Here is a 12559-nt window from a genome sequence, read left to right on the forward strand (position 1 = left end):
AGCTGGAGATCTGTTTCAATAAAGATTGCTCTATCATTCCACCCAGCCTTGCCTCCGCAGAATTCTTTTATCATCAAACTGCACACCGGCACCTTTTAAAGAAGGGAGCCCAGAAACTACAACCGCAATGAACTTTATACAAACTGTTATTCCTGTGACACCCCCAACCCTCTCACCCTCACACCAGTTCCAGAGACCTTGGAATGGTATAACGTTGTAATAGGGACAATTAAATGTGACTCTATATATGCTTCACCACAACAAGCAATTGATAAGTCCAAAGGAAATGTGCCTCCAGGACAACATTTCTCTCCAGATTTTGCATTTTGCGACCAAAATTTGAGACTAAATGTAAAATTAACTGCAGTGTTTTTTTCTTTTTTTTACACTGGTATGTGGAAGGGGCGAATCAAAGGATCTGGAATCACAGGTGGCATGCTCATGTGTGGAGGGGGAGGGTCCTAAAGTTGCTCCAACCGCAGGAGGAGAACAATGGCTCTTGGCGCTGCGTTAAAGCTGCGCCACACCAGCGGTTTCAAAGTTTAGTCGATTACAGCCATAGTCGACTATGCTACCCAATTGGACAACTGCAATTGTCCGAGTATACATGCCGGTGAGAAAATCTAATTATTGGCCGAAGCATTTCATACCCCGGTATGATAGGTGGCGCTGTACCCATTTCATCTAGTGGTAAGAGAGCCACCTCCGGCTGACCTCTTTACATCACCAGCAACAACAAACTGGCTGTGTCCCAATTCAGGGTCTGCACACTTCGAGTGCGCATTTTAAGTGCGATTATGTCACTATGCCGCGGTGAAGTGTGTCTCAATTCAAAGTGTTCTCATAATGGACCCCACAAATGTGCAGTCTTTTTACCTGTTTTTGGAGTGTGCACCGCTACTACCCTTCGTGGTCTCACACATCCCAAGATTCATTGCGCGCCGAAGAGAAGAAATAAATAAATAACCTCAAGTGGGGCAGATCTCGTATTTAAATGTAAGTATTGGGTCTATACTCGGTTTTTACTCCTTTGAACATCCAACGCCAGATATGTTAAACTTCAAGGTAAAATACGTTGGTAATGCTCAGCTTGATGCCTTTGGAAGTAAAGCCTTAAAAGCTTAACTTTCAAACGTTAGACGTCCAGAGGCTGACTTATATATAATTTCGATCAGGCTGTGATCCCTGCTTTATTTCCCGACTGTAACACAGTAAAGTCTCGTTAAACGCTTGAATAAAGAGCTAAGTTTATGATTATCCTTATGAGAGAGATATAATATATATAATATATATATACACACACACACACACACACACACATTAGTTTAATGTATTGTCTTGATTTTTGTATTGTCTTTTGTTGATCCCCTGTTGTAACAAGTACATGAAAGTCAAACTTGAGTAAAGTAAAAAGAGTTTAAAAAATTTCTGATAATCACCATCAAATACATTTAAAAATGCACGATTTTGGTTGAGCATGTGATCTGCAAAGTAACTAGAGTTGGTGAAGGTTCCATATTTGACGCCTCACTCTCATATGAGTTTGACATGTTCTCCGTCAGCTCTGTATGAAACCCAGAATGAAGACGAGGAGAAAAGACTTTGTTCACGTTTATTCATGATTTAAAGCTGCAGTTTGTTCACACGTCCCGTCAGTAAAGTCTGTTAAACGGCAGATTCACTTCATCCACACAATCAGTTTGTTGGAGCAGCATCTCAACTATGTACAAGCAAATAATGAGCGCTGCCTGAAGAAAGTCCAACATTTACAGAACAACAACAAGATGTCAAAGTACCGCCCACAATGTTTGACTGACAGGTGATCTGTGTGCAGTGAAGAAATGCCACAACAATCAGCTCTCAGCAACAATGATGGAAACACAACAAGTCTGAAGAAAGGAAACACACCATTTAACACACCGACCCTGAAATGACTTCAGTCTATTTGAGTTTACAAAACTCAGCAGAGTCTCCAAACCATTTTAAATTAAGTCCAGCATAGAGAGGCTGAGTGAATGTGGTCTGGACTCTGTGGAGGAGAGTCATGGTGTCAGAGACTCTGTAGAAGGACAGAATACCTGCACTGTGATCCAGGTACACTCCAAGTCTGCAGAACTGAAGACCTGAGACGAGAGTTTGGACGTTTTCATGCCAAAACTCAGAATGATCAGTACTACGAAATAACATCCAGGATTTTTCATTGTATCCAAATCCACATTCATTCGAGAACCCTCTTCTTCTGATATTCTTGTATGCGACTGCTACACCAACTCCTCCTCTCAACTCAACCTCCCAGTAACAACGTCCAGTCAGACTCTCTCTGCTCAGGACCTGCCGCCACCCATTAAATCTGTCTGGGTGATCAGAATAAGACTTTGGTTGATTGAATGTTGCTTTTCTGTTCCCCTCAGATAAGAACAGCTGTGTGTATGCTGTGTCTAGATCCAGTGTGATTTTACATGAATATTTTAAGAAGTCAGCTCTGGTCTTGGTCTCTGGTTGTGATGGTAAAACATCCACTTGAGTCACTGTCAGTGAGATGTCTGTCCATGTGTCTCTCAGAATGTCCTGTAGTACATCTCTGACCTCTATCACAGCTGCTGTCACATCCTCAAAGTACTTGAGAGGACGGATCTTGATGCTGGATGAGTGTGTAGACTCACTGAGTGCTGACAGTGAGGGGTAGTTGTGTAGAAACTGGTTGTGATCCTCTGTGTGCAAGAGCTTCTTCAGCTCAGCGTCTTTCCTCTTCAGCTCAGTGATCTCCTGAAGCTCTTTGACTCGACTCACTTCAATTTCCTGCTGGGATCTGACGTTCTGCTTCACATCAGAGTCTCTTTTCTTTATGAGACGGATCATCTCGGTGGTGATCTTCTTACTGTGCTCCACTGCTTTATCAGCAGAGCCGTTGATGGCCTCCACCTCCTGTTGAAGCACCTTCAAATCTTTCTCTCTGTCCTGGATTCTCTGCTGGATGTTGTGTCGACTCCCCTCCAGCTCTCTCTGCCTCTCAGTCCTCTCTGCTGCAGCTGAAACTGTGTCGTGGCCTTTATGTTCGTCCACAGAGCAGAGATAACAGATACACTGCTGATCAGTACGACAGAACAGATTCATCACCTCATCATGACGAGAGCAGATGTTCTCCTGGAGCTTCTCTGACGGCTCCACCAGCTTGTGTTTTTTGAATGTAGCTGATTGATAATGAGGCTGCAGGTGTTTCTCACAGTAAGAGGCCACACACTGCAGACAGGACTTAACTGCTCTCAGTTTCCTCCCAGTGCAGACATCACAGGCCACATCTTCAGGTCCAGCATAGCAGAGATCAGCAGGAGCAGCTTGGAGTCCAGTCTTCTTCAGCTCCTCCACTAAAGCTGCTAACATGGTGTTTTTCAGCAGCTCAGGCCTCTGTATGAAGCTCTTCCTGCACTGAGGGCAGCTGTAGATCCTCTTCTCATCCTCTGTGTCCCAGTGGTCTTTAATACAGTTCTTGCAGTAGCTGTGTCCACAGGGAATAGTCACCGGATCCTTCAGTAGATCCAAACAGATCGGACAAGAGAAAGTCTCTCGGTCCAGGTGAACTGCTTTCTGCTCCATTTCACCGCCCAGTGATAACGACTGTCTGAGCTTCACTTCCTGGTAACTGAAACTAGTCTGAGCTCTGATCTGAACAGGGTGTAAAGAGTACAACTCTTTATTAAAGATCCATCTTCAGTCTCCTTGAAGAGTCCTGAGGAAAACCTCCAGGTGTGGCTGTTTCAGCCCCTCTGCTCTTGACTGAGATAGATCTAGGATACAAGAGGAAAAAAACCATTAGATCAGATTTTGAAATACTGACCTATAAACTTTTCTATTCAGACTATTCTTAGCCTCAACTACTGATAGAGGTGAATCATAAAGGTGTTAGCTAATTACCACGACATTTTCTCACTCACTCTAAACATACTATAACTATAGATTTATTAACATGATTTTACCCTGTAGCCATCCACTTCATTATCATGGACACACACAGCTTGAGTGGCTGAAACTTCACTGCTCTCTGTGGCTGAACTTTCTCTCTGTTCCACACTTTCAGGTAACTGATCTGTCTGAGTCTCCTTCATGCTGCCTTGCTGCCCCTGCCTCGCTACATGCTCCTCCACCTCCTCACTGCTGTTAGGAAACTGTCGACTGAGTCCTTTCTGTGCCTACTTTCTGTACACAGTTGTGTTGTTATACTGTTTGACCGCACTGTGTTGTCGTACCTGACGAGAGTCTCGCGAGAGTTAACAACGGGACTTGATATATAAATTGTTGAACACCAGGTCGCTGTAACTATACATAACAACACAGCTTATGTCTCATAACGTTCCTGTGAATAAACACCGTTCAACAGTTCATATATCTCCCAGTCATTAAACATCACTTTCTCCTTCGAAAAACAACAGGAAGTTGTTGGTGCGGCTGTCTTTCTCTCCATTGTCTGCAGGTCAACATGGCGGCCACGCACATCCCGGTCAGCAGCACACACTGACTAACGTTGCTCATAAACTTGACCAACGTCCGCTAACGTAACTCTCTGTCAGCTGTATGAAAACCGTCATAGAAAGCCACGATAACACAAAGGCTCAGGCTGAAACTGATAAACACGAAGCTAACGGCATTCACGTACTTACCGGTTACTGCCGCCGTTAGCTCGCCGCCGGCCGTGTCCGTGTCCGTGGACCGCGGCAGACACAAGATTCTTCCAACGGGGAAGCTGGAGAGGAAACTAGAGTCACACCGTGAGAGGCGACTGAGTTGTTCTGATTAAAGTTTACAAGATGAGGATTCTTTTAAATCTGCTTTGGCGCCCAAACTGCAGTTTCTTCTTCTGCGTCTCGCGATGATTTTCCGGCAGACTTCGCGGCTTTCGGCACATCATCGCCCCCAGTGGTGGAGACTGAAACTGCAGTTCAGTCTCCACCACTGATCCAGCTGTGACCCAGTCCAGGACGAGCAGCAGCTCTGTGAATCTGAACTTTGTTTCCTCTTTTACATCAAAGCCTCAGTTAAAACCTGCTCCACATTTGAAAACATCAAAGTTGTTAGTTGTAAAATGTTCACGGTTTAAAAGTGTTTCTTCAGCTGAGCCCTCTCATCCATGCAGTGCCGGTCCAAGCCCTTTGGGGGCCCTAAGCAGAATTTGATTTGGGGCCCCCCTCCCACCTCCGCGGAGTCACCTGTGCTTGACATTCATTGACACAAATGTCACACTATAATGTTACATTATAAATTGTAATAATACAGTGACAGATTATGAACTACTGTCCCCCTGGGCACAGATGCATAGGGACTTCAGGGCCCCTTCACCTCTTGGGTCATTCAGGTTAATTATAATAATTATAATGATATTCATTCATTCATGTTACTTGTTTAATGTCTTTAAGATATATATATATATATATATATATATATATATATATATATATATATATATTTTTTTATTTTTTTCCTTGGGGCCCCAAGCAGCCACTTATTACGCTTATGCCTCAGGCCGGCTCTGCGTTCATGTATCATACTGACTCACATGTAAAGGTTTTGTCACATATAACAGAACCCTGACATTGTTCTCTGGTTCATCACGACCCACCAGCTGTGTGTTGATCGCCTCTGAGGGAGAAAATACACATTATGTAATCTATGGGGGTTGGAGGTATCCCCATTTGTCTACCTGTATCTAAGCCTAATACAGTGTCTATAGGTCCTTTCACTGAAAGAATGTGTCACTACTTCCCACTCCTTTCTGTTGTCAGATACCACACCTGTGAATCTGTTAGCATGAGATTTGTGATGCAAACTAAATTGCACTATCTATTGCACACCAGACAGCATCCTTTTAGAGATTAATCAACATAACAAACACAACCTCGTTAGCTGCTCTGATAGATCACAATCAACCCAAAGGTGAAAAGAAAAACAAAGTCCATGATGGCGGAGTGTCTTTTGTGCCCCAAACATCACGTTAGAAACATGTTCTATTCTTAATCCTGCTGCACTGTTGTATCAGAAGATGGTGGTGATCCCCATAACTGCACGATTGTCATCCTATGTTCTCCTAAACCTCATCTTGACCTTTCAGAAACTCTTCTTTCTAACTCTGAGTTTTCTCCACTGATGGTTCTTCTTATTACACCTTGAAAATGTAATGGATATGCCAATATTCTTGTATGTATAGAGATGTTCTCCAACCGGGCCGAACCCTGGGCCTGTAAGAAGGCTGATTTTGTTTCTTTGGCTTCAATTCCATGAAGGAGCTCTGTACATGTCCCAATCCGTCACAAAACAAACTGTTAAACTGGAATGTGGGAAGTATTTTTGTTGTTGGTTGTCCTTCCAAGTGTTCGTTGTAAACTTAGATAAACAATATTGGTATAGACAAAAACAATCGTATTTAATCATTATTTCAAGTAACATTATCACAAAGGACTCAGTGACGTAGCTGGTCTGACAAACTGATCCAGACTTGGGATTTGTATTTCTCACAGTGGTTTTCACTCAAACAGCAGGAGGCTCCAAATCACACAAATGTACTGAAATATCAAAAGTATAAGTAAAAGTAATATATACATGTAAGTATTTACTGTAAACTATGTGCAGACTGATTATCAGACTGTTATTTTTATTTGATTTACAATAAAACAGATTAATTTAAAAATGTTCTACAGTAACACTTAACAAATAAATGTAATGGAGTAAAAAGTACATATTTTCCTCCAAAATGTACTTAAGTCCGTGACCTGAGTAAATGTACTTAGTTACATTCCATGACTGAAGCATTATCAGTGCTGGAGAAAGTATTCGGATACTTTACTTAGGTGCTAATGCCACACTGTAGGTAGTGCAGATATCATAGTAAATAAACTGAACATATTTACAATCTGTAGTGAAAACAAAAAGAATAGTTTCAAAAAATAAACAAATAAAAGACATAGTTATATAATAATAACAAAAGATACATTAATATAAATCTGTTTCTCACTTAAAGTAACCTTCTTTCTGACAGCATCATCAGAGACAGACGCTTCTACATGTTTGTACTGAATTGCCTTTTTGTCCCAGCTGGCTTGTCGTATTGCATCCTGCAGTAGCCACGTTCTCTGCGTGCTTGCGTCATGTATTTTCCCACGTGCAGATGTTTATGCTCCTCGTGCACGCCTATGAGAGGCTGAAGGATCGAGGAGCGGAAAACAAAGACAGAAACTTTTAGCTTAAAGACGTTGAACTCCACACAGAGAGAAACAAACATGGTGGATTCATTTTATGACGTTTGGTTCAATAAAGTGTGGAACAAAGCCACCGTGATGCTGCATTCAGGTACTATCCAGAAGTAACGGACAAACAGCTGACTCTGCCTCAACGTTAATCTGTGAAGGAATAATGATTTATAAAAATACTAGTGTGTGCAAAGAATCAGAGTAGAGAGCACATTTAGGAAATTAGTCAAATCTGACCAGATTCAAAGTGAAAGCCCTGATTCTTGTCAAGGACACATATGATAAATATTACATCTTTCATTCAGTAAGATAACGTACATAGCAAATTTAACAATTTAATATGCACAAAGTTAGTGGGAATAAGAAAATAAAGAACTATAATGGGTTCTTGTTTTGCCCACTGACTGACTGAGGCGCTGCTCAACGAGGAGCTGCAGTTTCAGTCTCCACCACTGGGGGCGATGATGAGTTACAAGCCGTGCAGTCTGCCGGAAAATCAGCGCGAGACGCAGAAGAAGAAACTGCAGTTTAGGCGCCAAAGCAGATTTAAAAGAAGCCTCATCTTGTAAACTTTGATCACAACAACTCAGTCGCCTCTCACGGTGTGACTCTAGTTTCCTCTCCGGCTTCTCCGTTGGAAGAATCTTGTGTCTGCCGCGGTCCACGGACACGGACACGGCCGGCGGCGAGCTAACGGCGGCAGTAACCGGTAAGTACGTGAATGCTGTTAGCTTCGTGTTTATCAGTTTCAGCCTGAGCCTTTGTGTTATCGTGGCTTTCTATGACGGTTTTCATACAGCTGACAGAGAGTTACGTTAGCGGACGTTGGTCAAGTTTATGATCAACGTTAGTCAGTGTGTGCTGCTGACCGGGATGTGCGTGGCCGCCATGTTGATCTGCAGACAATGGAGAGAAAGTCCGCCGCACCAACAACTTCCTGTTGTTTTTCGAAGGAGAAAGTGATGTTTAACGACTGGGAGATATATTAACTGTTGAACGGTGTTTATTTATGAGACATAAGCTGTGTTGTTATGTATTATTACAGCAACCTGCTGTTGAACAATTTATATAGCAAGTCCCGTTGTAAACTCTCGCGAGACTGTCGTCTGGTACGGTAACACAGTGCGGTCAAACAGTATAACAACACAACTGTGTACAGAAAGTAGGCACAGAAAGGACTCAGTGGACAGTTTCCTAACAGCAGTGAGGAGGTGCAGGAGCATGTAGCGAGGCAGGGGCAGCAAGGCAGCATGAAGGAGACTCAGACAGATCAGTTACCTGAAAGTGTGGAACAGAGAGAAAGTTCAGCCACAGAGAGCAGTGAAGTTTCAGCCACTCAAGCTGTGTGTGTCCATGATGATGAAGTGGATGGCTACAGGGAAAAATCATGTTAATAAATCTATAGTTATAGTATGTTTAGAGTGAGTGAGAAAATGTCATTGTAATTAGATAACACCTTTATGATTAACCTATATCAGTAGTTTGTGCTAAGAATAGTCTGAATAGAACAGTTTGTAGGCCAGTCATAAAATCTGAGATTAATTGGTTTTTTCTCTTGTATCCTAGATCTATCTCAGTCAAGAGCAGAGGGGCTGAAACAGCCACACCTGGAGGTTTTCCTCAGGACTCTTCGGGGAGACAGAAGATGGAGCTTCAATAAAGAGTTGTACTCTTTACACCCTGTTCAGATCAGAGCTCAGACTGGTTTCAGTTACCAGGAAGTGAAGCTCAGACAGTCGTTGGACTGAACGGAGAAATGGCGCAGAAAGCAGTTCAGCTGGACAAAGAGACTTTCTCTTGTCCGATCTGTTTGGATCTACTGAAGGATCCGGTGACTATTCCCTGTGGACACAGCTACTGCAAGAACTGTATTAAAGACCACTGGGACACAGAGGATGAGAAGAGGATCTACAGCTGCCCTCAGTGCAGGAAGAGCTTCATACAGAGGCCTGAGCTGCTGAAAAACACCATGTTGGCAGCTTTAGTGGAGCAGTTGAAGAAGACTGGACTCCAAGCTGCTCCTGCTGATCTCTGCTATGCTGGACCTGAAGATGTGGCCTGTGATGTCTGCACTGGGAGGAAACTGAGAGCAGTTAAGTTCTGTCTGCAGTGTATGGCCTCTTACTGTGAGAAACACCTCCAGCCTCATTATCAATCAGCTACATTCAAAAAACACAAGCTGGTGGAGCCGTCCAAGAATCTCCAGGAGAACATCTGCTCTCGTCATGATGAGTTGATGAAGATGTTCTGTCGTACTGATCAGCAGTGTATCTGTTATCTCTGCTCTGTGGAGGAACATAAAGGCCACGACACAGTGTCAGCTGCAACAGAGAGGCAGAGAGAGCTGGAGGAGAGGCAGAGAAAGCTGCAGGGGAGTCAACACGAGATCCAGCAGAGAATCCAGGACAGAGAGAAAGATGTGAAGGTGCTTCAACGGGAGGTGAAGGCCATCAATGGCTCTGCTGATAAAGCAGTGGGGCACAGTGAGAAGATCTTCACCCAGCTGATCCGTCTCATGGAGAAAAGACGCTCTGATGTGAAGCAGCAGGTCAGATCCCAGCAGGAAACTGAAGTGAGTCGAGTCAAAGAGCTTCAGGAGAAGCTGGAGCAGGAGATCACTGAGCTGAAGAGGAAAGACGCTGAGCTGAAGAAGCTCTCACACACAGAGGATCACAACCAGTTTCTACACAACTACCCCTCACTGTCAGCACTCAGTGAGTCTACACACTCATCCAGCATCAAGATCCGTCCTCTCAAGTACTTTGAGGATGTGACAGCAGCTGTGTCAAAGCTCAGAGACAAACTACAGGACATCCTGAGAGAGACGGGGACAAACATCTCACTGAAAGAGACTAAAGTGGATGTTTTACCGTCACAACCAGAGCTCAAGACCAGAGCTGACTTCTTAAGATATTCATGTGAAATCACACTGGATCCAAACACAGCACACAACCGCCTGTTATTATCTGAGGGGAACAGAATAGCAACATTAGTGAGTCAACATCAGTCTTATTCTAGACACCCAGACAAATTCAGTTGGTGGCCTCAGGTCCTGAGTAGAGAGAGTCTGACTGGACGTTGTTACTGGGAGGTGGAGTGGAGAGGAGGAGTTGGTGTAGCAGTCGCATACAAGAATATCAGCAGAGTAGGGAACTCCGATGAATGTGGATTTGGATACAGTGAAAAGTCCTGGATGTTGTATCGTAACCCCGATAATTATGAGTTTTGGTATAAACAAGTCAAAACTCCCGTCTCAGGTCCTGAGTCCTCCAGAGTTGGAGTGTACCTGGATCACAGTGCAGGTATTCTGTCCTTCTACAGCGTCTCTGACACCATGACTCTCCTCCACAGAGTCCAGACCACATTCACTGAACCTCTCTATGCTGGACTTCAGTTAAAAAGGTTTAGAGAGTCTGTTGTGATTTGTAAACTCAAATAGACTGAAGTCATTTCAGGGTCAGTGGGTTAAATTCTGTGTTTGATTTCTTCAGACTTGTTGTGTTTCCATCATTGTTGCTGAGAGCTGATTGTTGTGGCATTTCTTCACTGCACACAGATCACCTGTCAAATATTGTGGGCGGTACTTTGACGTCTTCTTCTTGTTCTGTAACTGTTGGACTTTCTTCAGGCGGCGCTCATTATTTGCTTGTACGTAGTTGAGATTCTGCTCCAACCAGCTGATTGTGTGGATGAAGTGAATCTGCCGTTTAACAGACTTTACTGACGGGACGTGTGAACAAACTGGAGCTTTTAAATCATGAATAAACGTAAACAAAGTCTTTTCTCCTCGTCTTCATTCTGGGTTTCATACAGAGCTGACGGAGAACAAGTCCAACTAATATGAGAGTTAATTTGGTGAAGTTTGGGCGCAGAGCTTTTACTTCACTCGAGTATTTCCAATTTCTGCTTTGTTATAATTCCCACTTCACTACATTCTGCAGTCAAATATGGAACTTTCACCAACTCTAGTTTCTTTGCAGATTACATGCTCAACCAAAATCGTGCATTTTTAAATGTATTTGATGGTGATTATCAGAAAAATGTTGACTGAGTTGACATTATTTACACTCCTGTAAATGGATGTATAAATTATTTTACTTATATATTTTTTAACATTTAATATCAGAATCTTTAAGACCTCACTTGAGTTCTATTTTCACGGGAGACTCTTACATTTACAGGAGTAATTAACACAACATTTTTTACTCAAGTTTGACTTTGAGGTACTTATTACAACAGGGAATCGACAAAAGACAATACATAAATGAACAAAATACATCAAACGATTAATTTTGTCTGTGATTTGTTCTCTGATGTGTCTTTTGTCTGGAGTTTTGCCTGAGTCAGTGATAACGTTTCAACTGATATGAATAGAGTGCTGAAGTAATGAGTCCTGAAACCCAGAAACCAGTGAGCATTTTTGATAATCTGGTTCCCTCGTCTCAAAGTCTGCGAGGTCTTTTGGGGGTGTATGACGATGCTACTTATCAGCCACCTACAATGCAGTACTGAGCCGTCTCCCCAGACAGTTTAACAACCATTCTCACCTGAGCTCAGGTAGCCTGAGCAACCCACAAGAAGGCCCTAACATTGCTAAAAAACGCAGCCTGACCAGGAGCCAGCAGTGACACCTCTCACCCCCTCCATGGACTGTTCTTGCTGCTGGACGGCAGGAAAGATGCTCCGCAGCCGAACAACCAAGTTCACAAACGGCTTCTTTTCTCTTGCCGTCAGAAAATAAACAATTCCCTCCATCATCATTTACACACCCACTCAGGACTGCACACTTGGCTGTTTAATAAAAAGAAAAAATACACTGCAATATATTGTATATTTTGATACAGCATTTATGTCTACACTTTATTAGTTATTTTTCATGTAAATACATACTGCTTGTAGTCTTTGAATTTGAAACGAAATGTTGTTCCCACTGCACTGTAAAGTGAAATTCCAATGACAATAAAAGAGTCCAACAACTCTGTAAGGACACTTCCACACAGAGTTTAAAACCCGGCAACAACATTACAATTAGTTAGAAACTGAAGAAGCCTCTTGGAATAGATGTGAAACGTCCTCAAGAAACTGAAACACGTCCAGTTGACTATGATACAACACTACAAATTTAACTTGAATGGTAATTTCTACATAGGTTTTATGTTCTCTAAAAACATTATTAAAATCCTAATAGATAGATAGATAGCTTTAATTATCCCCGAGGGGAAATTAGGTCATCATAGCAGCAGTACAGTACAGATACAATCAAAATGTAAGGGCAAATATGTATATAAAAAACTACACAATATGCAAACAAAACAGAGTTCTAT

General features: G+C 42.7%; 2 protein-coding genes across 2 annotated transcripts; one reads left to right on the top strand and one right to left on the bottom strand.

Annotated features, from left to right (window-relative positions):
• Positions 1-1596: 1596 nt before the first annotated feature.
• Positions 1597-4868, bottom strand: LOC115592292 (tripartite motif-containing protein 16-like). The gene is made up of 2 exons (XM_030434895.1): positions 4656-4868; positions 1597-3785 (listed from the first exon to the last, which is right to left on the bottom strand). The coding sequence occupies exon 2, from the start codon at positions 3592-3594 to the stop codon at positions 1942-1944; it is 1653 nt and encodes a 550-aa protein (XP_030290755.1). The 5' UTR covers positions 3595-3785; positions 4656-4868; the 3' UTR covers positions 1597-1941.
• Positions 4869-7660: 2792 nt separating this feature from the next.
• LOC115592291 (tripartite motif-containing protein 16-like) lies at positions 7661-11016 on the top strand. The gene is made up of 2 exons (XM_030434893.1): positions 7661-7944; positions 8802-11016. The coding sequence occupies exon 2, from the start codon at positions 8992-8994 to the stop codon at positions 10672-10674; it is 1683 nt and encodes a 560-aa protein (XP_030290753.1). The 5' UTR covers positions 7661-7944; positions 8802-8991; the 3' UTR covers positions 10675-11016.
• The last annotated feature ends 1543 nt before the right edge of the window (positions 11017-12559 follow it).

Source organism: Sparus aurata, chromosome 12 (assembly GCF_900880675.1).
Source record: "Sparus aurata chromosome 12, fSpaAur1.1, whole genome shotgun sequence".
NCBI lineage: Eukaryota > Metazoa > Chordata > Actinopteri > Spariformes > Sparidae > Sparus > Sparus aurata.

Excerpts from the sequence above, each read along its gene's own strand:
- LOC115592292 (XM_030434895.1), bottom strand. The coding sequence starts at position 3,594 with ATGGAGCAGAAAGCAGTTCACCTGGACCGAGAGACTTTCTCTTGTCCG.
- LOC115592291 (XM_030434893.1), top strand. The coding sequence starts at position 8,992 with ATGGCGCAGAAAGCAGTTCAGCTGGACAAAGAGACTTTCTCTTGTCCG.